Below are 12,163 nucleotides of genomic sequence, written 5' to 3' on the forward strand. Positions count from 1 at the left end.
TGAAATTCAGCCAGTCATCAAGGGATAAGCAACAATTACAAGGCATGCCATGCATTTTTTAATGATAGAATAGTAAGGGTTCTCCACTTTGCATCTTATCCAAAAGTAACTGAAAACCTTGACAGTGCTGGCCTTACTCAAAAGGCAAAGTAATGCCTTAACAGGAGTGATGACAGCACCTGTCTCCTTTTAGCTCTTTCTTACACTGTGCCTCCCACTGTCCCTGTATTTTATGTTTTGCCCTGTTCCTAGCTGCTTTCCAGAAAACATTTCACCTCAGTATACATGTATATTCCTCATTATCCCACTGCCACTCTGACATTTTCCTTAAACTTCCCGTTTCCTTCTCCCTTCTTGGAGTCTTGGCACTCTGGGAGAGCTATCCCCTAGAACTGTCATACACATTGCATGCACTCTTACCTCCTAGATTTACTCTTATTGAAGAGATGCTTTTTCTTCTATGTATTGTATTCCAACTAATTGCTACTCAAAGGGATATTCTGCTTCCATGTGATGAGTATATTTATAAAATACCTAAAGTCATCTTCTTGTTCTGTTTAGATGTCTTTAAAAGACAGGGTTTTGCGAGGCTATTTTCTTTCCTTTTTCTGTAAATGTGATTTTATAGCAGAGAGGAATATTTGAAAAGATATAATAGTGCAGTGATTTGCGTGCAACTGATTTCTTGCTGCGTCTACAAAGTGGACACTTTGTTATTGTATTCCCATGAGTAACAGTCTCACTTTGTCAATATGTCTTGGTCTAGGAATCTTCCAGAAAAATGTCTTTAATTTATTGCAGAGGCTGTAAGCAAGTGTGAAATGCTACTTTTATGAAACTCAGAATTAATTTACATCTCCGAACTGTACATTACAAGAGAATATTAGATTATCTGCTTATTCCAAAGATACCATACTTGCAAGATGACAATGAATGCAACTGACTTTCTCACAGCATCCTTCACTGAAAAACCTGCACAAGGATGGTTGTAGAGTGGCATCTTCAGAGACCACCTAAATAATTCACACAGTGTGATCTCAAGGCCTTACCTACTGATATTATTCTGCAAGTATATGGAGTACAAAGAGTATCCTCAGGTTTTTGTCTAGAGGGAAAAACCTCTTCCTATCTCCTCATCACATCCTCCAGCAAAACCCCTACAATTAGGACAGCCTCTGACCATCTATGTGAGGCAAGAAAGAATCCGTTTCTGTTAGAATGCAATTCTCACTCAGCTAGTGCTTCAGATCAAATCACTGATCCCAGGAAACTGACCCATACTAATAATCATTATTGAGATGCTTAGTTAATGTTACACTTGGACACCTACCAAATTCTGAGAAACGAGCCTGAAACACTCAGCTTAAGTGCTTTGAACTGCGTGACTTCTACTCTATCTAAAAATCACACCATCCTGAAAATAACCTTATATGCATAGCAATATTTAGTTTTCCTTTTCGCATCTCAGATCAAAAAGCAAAACCACCCCAATGTGGTCGAGTGAAAATCCCGACAAGTAGAAAATTTACTTGAACCTCCCCAAGGTTCTGGTCATGTGATGCCTCCTGCCTTTCTTCTCTCTCGCAGTCTCTCAGGAAACAGCTGCAGCGGTAGGTGTGCGTGGCAGGCTATAATCTCATCTACATGTGCATTCCTGCGAACACATGGCAGAGACGGCTATGCTCCGACATTAACGATTCTCCGTCCTTCACAGACATGGAGAACTACCTGAGGACGGCGGCAGCGGCGCCGGCCAACTGAGGGCAGCCCTGAGAGGGACGCGCGGAGGCTACGAGCGAGGATGTGCATTTGATTTCCTACTAACTCCAGAGCGGGACGACCAGGTGAGCTGGGGCACCTTGGAGAGGCGATTCCTCGGCTGCACGCAGCGAGGCACGGCGGGCGCTCCGCTCCTCCCGGTCCCTCGCCGGCTGCCAAGGAAATGTTGACCAGAGGACAGGCTCAGGTTACGGGGGTGCGAGCTGGGAGCGCTCCGAGATCCAGGAAAGGCTTCTCCGCGCCTCGCAGGGGAAAGCCCAGCCCGCCCGTACCCCGCCCGGGGACCACCGGAGCCTCGGCCGCTCTCCCGCACGTGGGGAGGGCCGCGTGGGGGCGGGGCCGCGCTCCTCGCTTGGCGCCTTCACCGGCTCCGGGCTCGGCTCGGCCACACGAACGTACCCCGTCCCGTCCCGCCCCAGCCCCGGCCCCAGCCCCAGCCCCGCGGAGCAGCGGCGACGGCAGCAGGCGCGGCGCGCCGCCCGGCTCCCTCCCCGCCCCGACACCTGCGCGGGGGCGGGCGGGGCGCGGCCCCGCGGCACCTACGGGCGCAGCCCCGCCCCCGGCGCCCACCGCCGCCAATCCGCGCCCGCCGTCCGCCCCCGCCCTACGCCGTTTGCGCAGGCGGCGCCGTTTGCGCAGCGCGCTGTCCGCCGGCGGCCCCCGGTGCTCGGGAGCCCGATGTGACCCGACAGAGAAAATGGCGGCGGCGGCGGGCGATCGCGCCTCGTCATCGGGATTATCCTCGGGCGGCGGCGCGGAAGCAGCCGCCGCCGCCGCCTGCGGGAGCCTGAAGGGCGGCGCGGTGGCGGGGAGCGTCGCAGGGAGCGGCGGGGGGCTCTTGCGTGAGGCGGGCGGCGGCGGCTGCCGGGAACAGCGCTCTGACTGGAGACGGAAGCAGCTGCGCAAAGTGCGGAGCGTGGAGCTGGACCGGCTGCCGGAGGCGCCCCTCTTCCTCGCCGCCGCCCCGGCTGCCTCCTCCTCTTCCTCCTCCTCCTCGCCGGAGCCCCCCGAGACGCTGCTGCTCCACTATCTGCCCGGGCCGCCGCGCTCCAGCCCCGCCAGCCCGGCTGCCTCCCCCAGCCGCTGCGCGGAGCTCCTGGAGCCGCTGCCGGCGGGGAGCCCGGCGGGGACGGACCCCACCGCCGAGCAGAGGATGGAGCCGTCCCCCACCGCGAGGTGAGGGGCACCAGCGGCTGGAGGGGCGGGCAAAGGTCGGTCCCGGCTGGCGCTGCGTGACAGCGGCGGCGTCGGGGCTGTTCCCGCGGACGGGGCTCGGGCGCCCCGTTCCCCCCGGCCGCGGGCCGGTAGCGGATGCGGGGGCGGCGGGAGTGCCGCGGGGCGCAGCGCTGGGGCGCGGCGGGCAGAGCTCGCCCCGCTGCCCACCTTCCCCCGGGGCACCTGGTACGGAGCTGAGGGAGGGGCACGGCCGGGCCGGGGTGGCCCGGCGGCCGCAGCTGTCAGCGGTGCGGGGCTGCGCGGGAGCCGAGCCGCGGGGGGCGGCCCGTCTGGCTGCGGGGTACGTTTGTGTTTGACTTCTGCCGGAGTCCCGAAAGGCTTTGAAGTGTGAGCTCGGGGCGGTGGCGCGGCCGGATGTGTCAGCGGCCATTGGGGCTCGGGGCGGCGAGCGCGGTGCTGCCCGCGGGGCTGGGGCCGGGCTGCGGGCGGCGGCTGAGCAGGCGCCTGCCGCGGGTGCTCCCCAGGCGCTGCCCGCGCTGCCCGGGCGCTTTTCTGCAAAACTGAGCAGTCGACTTCATTATACCTTTATTTTCCCCTTCCCCACTCCGCCCCACCAGGACTTTTCCGAAGTCAGGTTCTGATTTGCAGCTTCGCGATAATGCAGAACTGATTTCTTCTAGTAACAGGAGGAAAGACTTTGTAGCATAAATATCCTCTCTGTTTTCGAGGAGAAAGTAATTTTGTCGTGGCTAAGTCTAGGTGATACATTTCAGTGGTTATATTCAGCGCCCTGGTGTTTGCAGCCTATATTTGCTTTCTGTATGTATTAACTGATAAGTTCATTTTCTTGTGAACTGTCGGTATTTTGCCTGTTTAGTATGTGTACAAGTATTCAGGATGAAAGCGAACTTATGCCCATGGTGAAGCAGTTTAAGTATTTCAGAACATATTTCAGCTTTAACATGTACTCTCTGGGTCTTACTGGTCTGGTGTGTGTGTGTAGGCACTGCAGTGTGACCATGTAATTTTGATGCGAAGGTGACAATTTCACCTGGATCTCTTGTAAGGTTTTATCTGATGTGGACTCTATGGTTTGAGAACTTAGTGTTAACATCCAGAAACCTATTTTAGTGATGCCTTAGTTTGGCTAATCATTTAAACCTCATAAAAATATCATTCCTGTTTGGACTTATGACTTGTGTGGGTTTTTTTTTTTTTTTTTTGTTGTGTCTTATGTCAGTCAAACCTCAGGAATATTTTTTAAGGGTTGAATTACCATGGGAGTACTGTAATAAGAACTGTTTTCTAGACCAATGTCCTGTTTATATGTATTCTCAGCAATTCAGTTGGATTTTGGCCTGTTCCTACGGCAAAGTAAAAATACTTGTTATGGTGTGGTTGTGCAGATAAGAAATGGCTCTGTACTTATAGAAGGATTAGCAGGAAATTGTAAATTCCTGTTAATTCCTTTTGGGGAAGGGGAATGATGTACAAATGTTAGTGAGTGCCTTGTCTTTTTATAAACTCTTAGCACCATCTTTGTTTTTATAATATCATGCAATTATAATGTACTGTATATTCTATTATAGTTATATCAAGTTCCATGGCTTTCAAGGCAAAAGAAAAAAGAATCCCTGTCAGAATGTGTTTAAAGCAGTTGAGTCTCGTGGTGATAGCAAGTAGGATTTACGCTTGACATTAGAGGTGCCGGAAGGTCAATGTGTATCGCATCAGTGCTGAAACGGTGTCTCCATCCTTGGTAGCTGGTCTCACAGCAGCAATGACGAAGCAGCTGTGGAATTTTTTTCCTTTTCACACAGACAGCTTTGCTTACTTTTAAGTACCTGCATTTGGGCAAATTGGTGTAGTGAGTGTATATACAAGTTAAAATACTTGTAAGCGCTTTGTGCTGTTTGACTAGGAATGTTAATAAATCTTAGAAAATACTGAATGCCTCATGCTTTTCTCTTCAGTATTTCAGTGAGTCTACTCTGAGTTTATTATAAGTGCAGATGAAAATATGTGACAGCTTTAACAAAGATTGTCCTTCAGAAATACCCTATAAATGCTTATGTAGAGTATCTCAGGAATTCTGTATGCTGTGTTACCAATAAAATGGATATTAGACCGAGTAGTAGTTTATCCAGTTTTTCAAAAAATCTAAAACATCTATCTGCCCTTATTTTAATATTGACTTGTTTTAGCTGGAGGAGAGAGGCTAATTTATGAGTAACAGTAATACACATTAAGTTTACCTGGGCAGTTGTTTCCCAGATACTTATTTAGAGGCAAACTGAAAAGCGTAATGTAAATAATGTGTTATGGGGACAGTTTGAATACAGTTAGTTGTACTTTCCTGTAAGGATCTACTATTAATTTGAAGATACTGTGCTTGCTCCAAAGTCCCCCTATCAGTCTCTTTGGTATTACAGTTCCTTTTAAATAGATTCTCTGTTTCTGTGTATGCTTGAAAACCTTCCTGAGCCTCAAAATGGAGCTGAGAAGGGAAACCAACTGCTGTTGAATTATAGATGTAAATATTACCTTTTTTCCTTTAAGCTGTCAAGCATTCTGCTTGTCAGGCAGTAGAGTGAATATTTTCACTAAAAACTGTGAAGGGTGTAAGCTATCTTCTATCACTGAAAGGGAAGAAGGCACATGTTTTCCTAGGAATTGCATCTTCAACATGACAAAGCGCTTCAGATCTCTTATATATTGTTTACTGTCAGTATATTGTTTTTGTTTATAACAAGGTCCAAATAGTGAATTCAGTGATAACTGTTGTGTGATTTCTTGTAGCATGAGGGAAATTCGTGGAGGTAAAGTGCACCTCCTTCTTTGTGAGCTTAACAATATGGTTTTAAAACATCCAGACCTTAAAGTGATGTTTATGTCTGAAAGTGGTGGAGATACCTTGTTTCTTCCCCAAGTACAGCATTAGTTTATATTGCTGTAACCATGTTTTTATAAAAACGAAAGGAAATAAATGGTGCAGTTCATCTCTTCTGTGTGCAGTAACCACATGCTTTGTGACTTCCATGAAAATTAGGTGTTTGAAAAGGCATGTGCCAGATATATCGCATGGCTGCAAGGCAACCCTTGGAGATGTTTATACTGCATTTTTCTGCAGTTGCTATTTGGCACGTGCTAGAGACACCAAAGTCACACTGTAAAACTGAAGTTTGGTCTGTATGTAGAAGTGTACTAGTAAAAGCTCATCAGTTTGAACTCTGTTTATCAATTTGTAGCACCTTTGATGACTTTCAAAGGAGGACATGAATGCTTTTAACAGGGCACTGGGAGTTGGAGTGAGAACAAAGAGAGAGCACCTACAGTGACCACACAGCATGGCCAAGGATTTTTCTGTCACTGAAATGTTAACTTTCTCTGTTCCTGTCAGAATGTAGCTAAGGTAAAAAAATATAGCTTATTATTGATCTTGGCTATTCCCAGCTAAGGTAAAATGTAATTTTGTATTTTATCCAAGTCTCTAATGTTTATAACCATCTGTGTAAATAAGCCACCAAATTTTCTGCTGCCAGTTTGAGCGGATACTGCGGTGAGAGAAGATTACCCTTCTACCTCTTCTGTGCTCTGTGGCTTGGGAGTACTTTTGGAAGAGGGTCACCCCCTACCATGTCTGATTTTTATCACTCTTAGTTATTGCAAGTGGTAGGGTTCTGCTTAAATGGTCTGATGTGGTATGGCAGTTTCTTTGTTCCTGTGCAAAGTAAATAGATTGTAACTAACTAATCTGGAGCTTTCTGTCTCGTTGGATTTAGTGATACTAAAGGTTCAGTCTCTACTGTCACTCAGTGGAGTCTAAGTACTGCTTAGTGCAATACCTGTGTGTAGACATGTACAGTCGTATCTCACCCAAAGGTCGAACGTGTAGAGTACAAGATTTGAAGACCAGCTTTTACTTCTGTAGCATGGATTTGAACTTCACAGTACCTTTTAGTGTACTATCACTTTCAAAAGTAATGGTACAGCTGTGCAGAGATTTATGTTGCTGCAGGGGAGCATGAGGCAGGAGTAAATATGAGCATCTGGGGGTGGAATGAATGTGGGAATGCTTATGTTGGCTTTCACTGGCTTCCAGTATTGGTGAAACTTGGCTTAGGCTTGTTTAAAATACAAATTAAATGTTGCCATGTAGCTGTTTTTAAAACAAACTTGCAAAGCTAGTTTTCAGCAGAAGTGATAAGAGGATGGATCTGGTTTGAGTTCTGCGTTTCTAAGGCTAATCTGAGTGTTCTCAGAGGATTCTATGCAGAGACCCGAGGGTCATCTTAATTTACTTTTTATCTGCTGTGCTCTCACTTAAAGCTCTAGAATTACAGTTCGTTCTTTCGCTTGAGGCAGAGTGGACAGAAAGCCTTTTAAAGGCTTTATTACTTGTCTCTGTTTGACTAGAGAACGTGGTTAAGTGTAGAGTTGCTTTCTGTTGCTACCCTCCCTTTTTATCTTTACCCGGAGGCTGAGTGTATTGCCTGCTGGGTTGCTTCCGCTTTCCAGTCTCATGAAACTGCACTAGTAGAACTGGAGAATTCTGGTTGGTGCTGAGGTGTCTTGACTATTTTTTTCCTGTATGTTTAGGATTTGGGATTTTCGTGTGATTTGGTTTGGGGGGGGGGAGCGGTTTGTGGGATTTTGGTGTTTTGGGGGTTTTTTTGGTCTGTTTCTTGGTTTGTAGGTTTTAGGGTTTTTGTTGAGTTTTGGGGGTTTGCCTACTTTATTTTGTTGGAGTTGTTTGTTTGTTGGTGTGCTTTTAGAAGATGAGTTTTATTGGATCTTGGCTGTAAAATGTTCTAAAAACACATCAGCTCTATTTACTTGCTACTTAAGAGCAGTTTGAAATTGGAAGTGATTTACCTACTGTTGGGAAATTGATGAAATAGTTTTCAAATTGTCTTAAAGATGATAGAGGCATCAATCCTTCACTTATTTGACTTATTAATATCCAGTTGTTTTGATAGTGTTTAGCATGTGATGATTAAAGATTTTAAGATGCTTGCAAAACATGTTTTTTTTCTTTAAATTTAGAAAGTACTGGAGTATTCCTATTTCTGAGATTAAACTATAATTCAAGTCAGTCTACCTTTGTTTCACACTGTCTCTATATATTTCGTGTCCCTGAAGTGTAAACTATGGAAATCATTCATAGAAATATAGCATAATACTGTCTATTCTCATTTGTCTTGTCCTAGTATTCTAACTGGTAGTTAAATGACTGCTAATGTGATTATTGTGCTGGACAACTTCAGCTGTTTCCTAGTGTTTCCCATCAATAGATTTCACCCTGCTGTTGGTACTGCAGCTCCTTGCACCTTACCCAGGGTCACTGTGGAAGGTGGAAATAGAGTGCTTGGAAGTGAGTTGCATCTGCTTGACCTCACTGACATCTGACCACATCTGACATCTTCCTTCCTGAGCTCTTCCCCTTCCTCTTCTTGAGCTGCCAGTCGTCTTGCGTTTGAGCAAACTGAAATGAGTTCTTACTCAGCTGTCAGCAGTGATGATCCGGTACTTTTTGAGAGCTGATAGTTCACCCTCAAAGGTGTGCATATTTGTGTTCCATTTTGGTAGTTATTTCTCTGAAATACCGTCTTACACCCTGATGATTTTTGTAGTCCTGTATAACTGTCGTGTTATCTCCAGAACTGCTCCTTTCAGATGCTGAAAGAGGTTGGTCTAAATATTTAAAATGCTGAAGGGAAAGAAAAACTCTAACCCTAATTAGTCATAACAAATTGAGAAACAGTTTTTGTTTTTTTTATACAAACGGTTTGTGTTACCTCCCACTCTACTGCAAATAAAATGTCTGCACAATATTATTTTAGTAATTATTAGTATTCTTTAAAAGTGAGGCTTCTAAGCTCAGTGGATTATATTTCACCTTCAGATAATATGTAGGTCCTCTGCATTTGGAAATGTATACAAAAATGTAAATATCTGTCAAAGGTGTGGTGAAAATTGCAGTGACATCCAGTTTGCAGTTCATGTACAGTTTATTGAGCTTGTCAGATTAAGACAGTCTAGCAGGGTAGTGTTTGTTTAATGCCATGGCTAAGACAATATTCTTATTGCTTTGAATTATGACGGTACTTTTAGTTTCTGGTTGCTGAGTATCTAGTTTGAAAAATCTTGTGTAGTCAGTGACTGTTTCTCTGTTTATCATTATTTTGCCCTTTTTTTAAAAAAAAACCAAACTTCTTTCTAAAACCACCATGGTTTTAGACGGTGGAGATGCCATGTCTGGTATTAATAGTCTTTTCAATCTTTTTTCTCTAGTTGCATGTTTTAACTTTAGCATTAGATCTATAATTAGTGTCTTAAATCTTTCCATAAATAAAGACTGAAATGTTTGTTATTTCACTAAAGGAAATGTCTCTACAGAAGTCTAGGCTATGTTGACAGATTTCTTTGGTTAATGTGAGAAATTATTGCAGTTTTCATTAATATGGAAGTTTGCTGAGACAGTGTTAATGTATTCTTAAAAACTTGGAAAATATCTTCCATATTAAGGATCTGTATTGTATAATAATTTTGTTAGATTATTAATATAAAAACATAGGGGATGGCTTCTGTAGTTGGGTAAAGTTCTTTCACAGTTCATACTTGAAATGGAAGTGTGAAGAGTTAGTTTTTTAATTGTGTGGAGCTGGATGGAGTTATTCTTATAACTGTACTAATATGCATAAGTTTATTTTTAAAAAGATAATTCAGGAATGCCTCCATATAGATCCAGAAAAAGGCTTCTCTTTTAAAGATAGAATCAACATTGATTTTTTGGGGTTTTTAACTGTAAATTCTGCATTGATTTGTAATGAACAGCTTATTACAGTAGGTCTCCTGATCTCTGCAGGCAAATTGAATGCTCCAGCATGTAGAAAGTGCCAGGGCTTTGGGGTTTCTATTAGGTTTTCCATGGTGTGGAAACTATTTCTATAATGCCCAGTAAATGCAGCCAAGCTCTTCACTATCTGCCTGGCAGGGGAGGGTCCTGGTTTCTGGCAGGGTCACAGTAACCAGGATAATTTGCTTTCTCTTTGAACCTGCAAGGTTAGGGCTAGGGCTGGTGGCCTCGTACCTTCTGCTCCACACAGTCTTGTTTACACACTTTCTCAAACATCTTCCTAAAATTAACTAACAGTTAGAGTTTGTTCCCTGGAGAAGAGTTTACTCTGAGTTGCAACTGTATGCTTCTTACCCTTTCCAGAGGCTCTTGGGAATAAGAGCAGTGGAATATGGAAAAGAGATCTTAAAGACAGGCAGATTGTTCTATATTTGCTTTAAGCCAGTAGTGCAAGACAAGGGAGAAGAAGCTCCCACTCCACCTCCCCTCCAGCCCTGTGGACAAAAAAGCATGAAAGGAGACACCTTAAGCCATGAGGAGCTCTGGCAGAGAGCAATGCAGGTGACCTTCAGGGTTGTCATTTTAGAAATGCCTTGTGACAAACCAGTATGGAAGAGTTTGATCTGCTTGGTTTCTCTCACTGTGAAGGTGAACATGCAGACTGAGTGCCCTTCTTTGTGGTAAGAAGGGACATAATAAAATAATAAATATTTTGGGTTAAAATAAGATACCTTTTCAAAGTTGTAAGGTGCTTTTATATAAGGATGTGTTCAGCATTGTAAACCAACATACACTGATACACTCAGCAAGCTGAGGGAGGAAAGGTACAGATTGGCAAAGTGTTCGACTTGGGAGATTTGTGCCTGGTCATTGCATTTGGCTTACGCTGCATGCCAGCATCCTCTGCTCCGTGTGGTTACTGTTGTCTCTCACTTTTGCTGCATTGCTGGTAGCAAATGATTCAATTCTGAAAAATAATGTTTCTTTCTTGTATAGATGCTTCAAAGCCCAGTGGGTGCAAGTTGACTCTCTTAGGAGTGGAAAAAATAGGAAAAAGACTTAGAAAGTACCAGAGCAGTAATATTAAAAAATGTGAAGTGATCCCTGTACCTGAAATGGTCATTATTTTAGGCAGAAAAAATTTCTCAGTCTGACAGGGTTTTTTATTCCACAAAAGACTCCTGGACTCTTCTGCAAATCCTGTCTCTTTTCTACAGTAGAAGATGGACTTCCCTTTCTGAAGAAAAAAAAAATTTGGAAAGCTTTGTTCTGAACATTGCCTGTTGACATGTCCATGAAAAAGGTCTTGATGACATCTCATTCAAATGTTTACTGTCTGTTCCAAATAAAACAGTGACAGTAACTTTCCTTGCTCTTTGGGATACAGTTTACTAATGAGGTCACAAACCTTTGTGAAAATTGGCATTTTTCGGAAAAATAGTTTCTTTAACCAAGCCTTAATTCATGATAGTAAACTAATGAAACTGCTTATTGTTCATCTTTCTAAACTCATTTGAAGTAGTTATACTTGATTGTGAAATTGTTATTTATTTTGAAAATTCTGAAGTATAGATAACTCTTTATGAAAAGTTAAGTGTACGTATGGTGAGCAGAACCACGCTACTGTATTGTCAGATTTGTCTTTTAAGCATGTGGTTAAGTTCCAGCATGTTCAGGTACAATGCTAAACCATCTTGTCTTGGTGAATGTGCTGAAGTATTTAATTCTCCCTGGTGTCTCAGCAGTAAATTAGTATGCTCTACTGTTTGCTTGTTCTGACCTGCTCTGAGTTGCGAGTTTGTGGCAACATTTTACAGTTCTGCTGCTGCTAGTGAGGATGCCCAGCAAAGCCAAGTGGAGAAGGAGAATTGCTTTGATGTTTTAAAATTAGCTACATATGAATTGCATTCCTTTATTTTAAAATCGACTGCAAATGAGAATATAGGTCCAGTGCCAGGGCAAGCCACTTGTAGACCCTGGGAATCAAGACTGCAGGGGAGAGCACAGCCAGAACTTTTAGATTTTTGGCTTCCTTTCAGCCTACTGGGTGGACTGTTGAGGAACTAGCAAGGGGAACTAGTAGGAAATCTGCTAGTTTCTGTCATGCAGACAGAATTCCATAGGAGCTTCATCAAAATAGGTCTTTCACTTTTTCTTACTTGACAAATAATTTTTTGAAATTATTTTTTACCAGAAAGCAGCTTAGCTGTATGCATTAGTATTTCAGCTGTATTTAATGTACTTGCATGTGCATAAGTAGCTGAGACCTAAATAGCCATAAACAGCTAGGACTTAGACAAAAACTCAGGTTTTAATCTTTTGAGTGAGCCTCTAGTGAAAACCTGAAAC

General features: G+C 43.9%; 1 protein-coding gene across 2 annotated transcripts in view; it reads left to right on the top strand.

Moving 5' to 3' along the window:
• The first annotated feature begins 2,455 nt into the window (after positions 1 to 2,455).
• The window catches only part of MAP3K1 (mitogen-activated protein kinase kinase kinase 1), a 58,024-nt gene continuing 48,316 nt past the window's right edge, over positions 2,456 to 12,163 (top strand). The window contains exon 1 of one of the 2 annotated variants that reach the window (XM_066181166.1): positions 2,456 to 2,955. In XM_066181166.1, the coding sequence (XP_066037263.1) occupies positions 2,477 to 2,955 (479 nt within the window). In that variant the 5' untranslated portion in view covers positions 2,456 to 2,476. Of the gene's footprint in view, positions 2,956 to 3,210; positions 3,296 to 12,163 lie in introns of those variants that run through there. The other variant, XM_066181165.1, reaches the window with a different exon arrangement.

The sequence above is a fragment of the Chamaea fasciata genome, unplaced genomic scaffold (assembly GCF_029207755.1).
Source record: "Chamaea fasciata isolate MVZ Bird 193981 ecotype frontalis unplaced genomic scaffold, bChaFas1.0.hap1 SCAF_4, whole genome shotgun sequence".
Taxonomy (NCBI): Eukaryota; Metazoa; Chordata; class Aves; order Passeriformes; family Sylviidae; genus Chamaea; species Chamaea fasciata.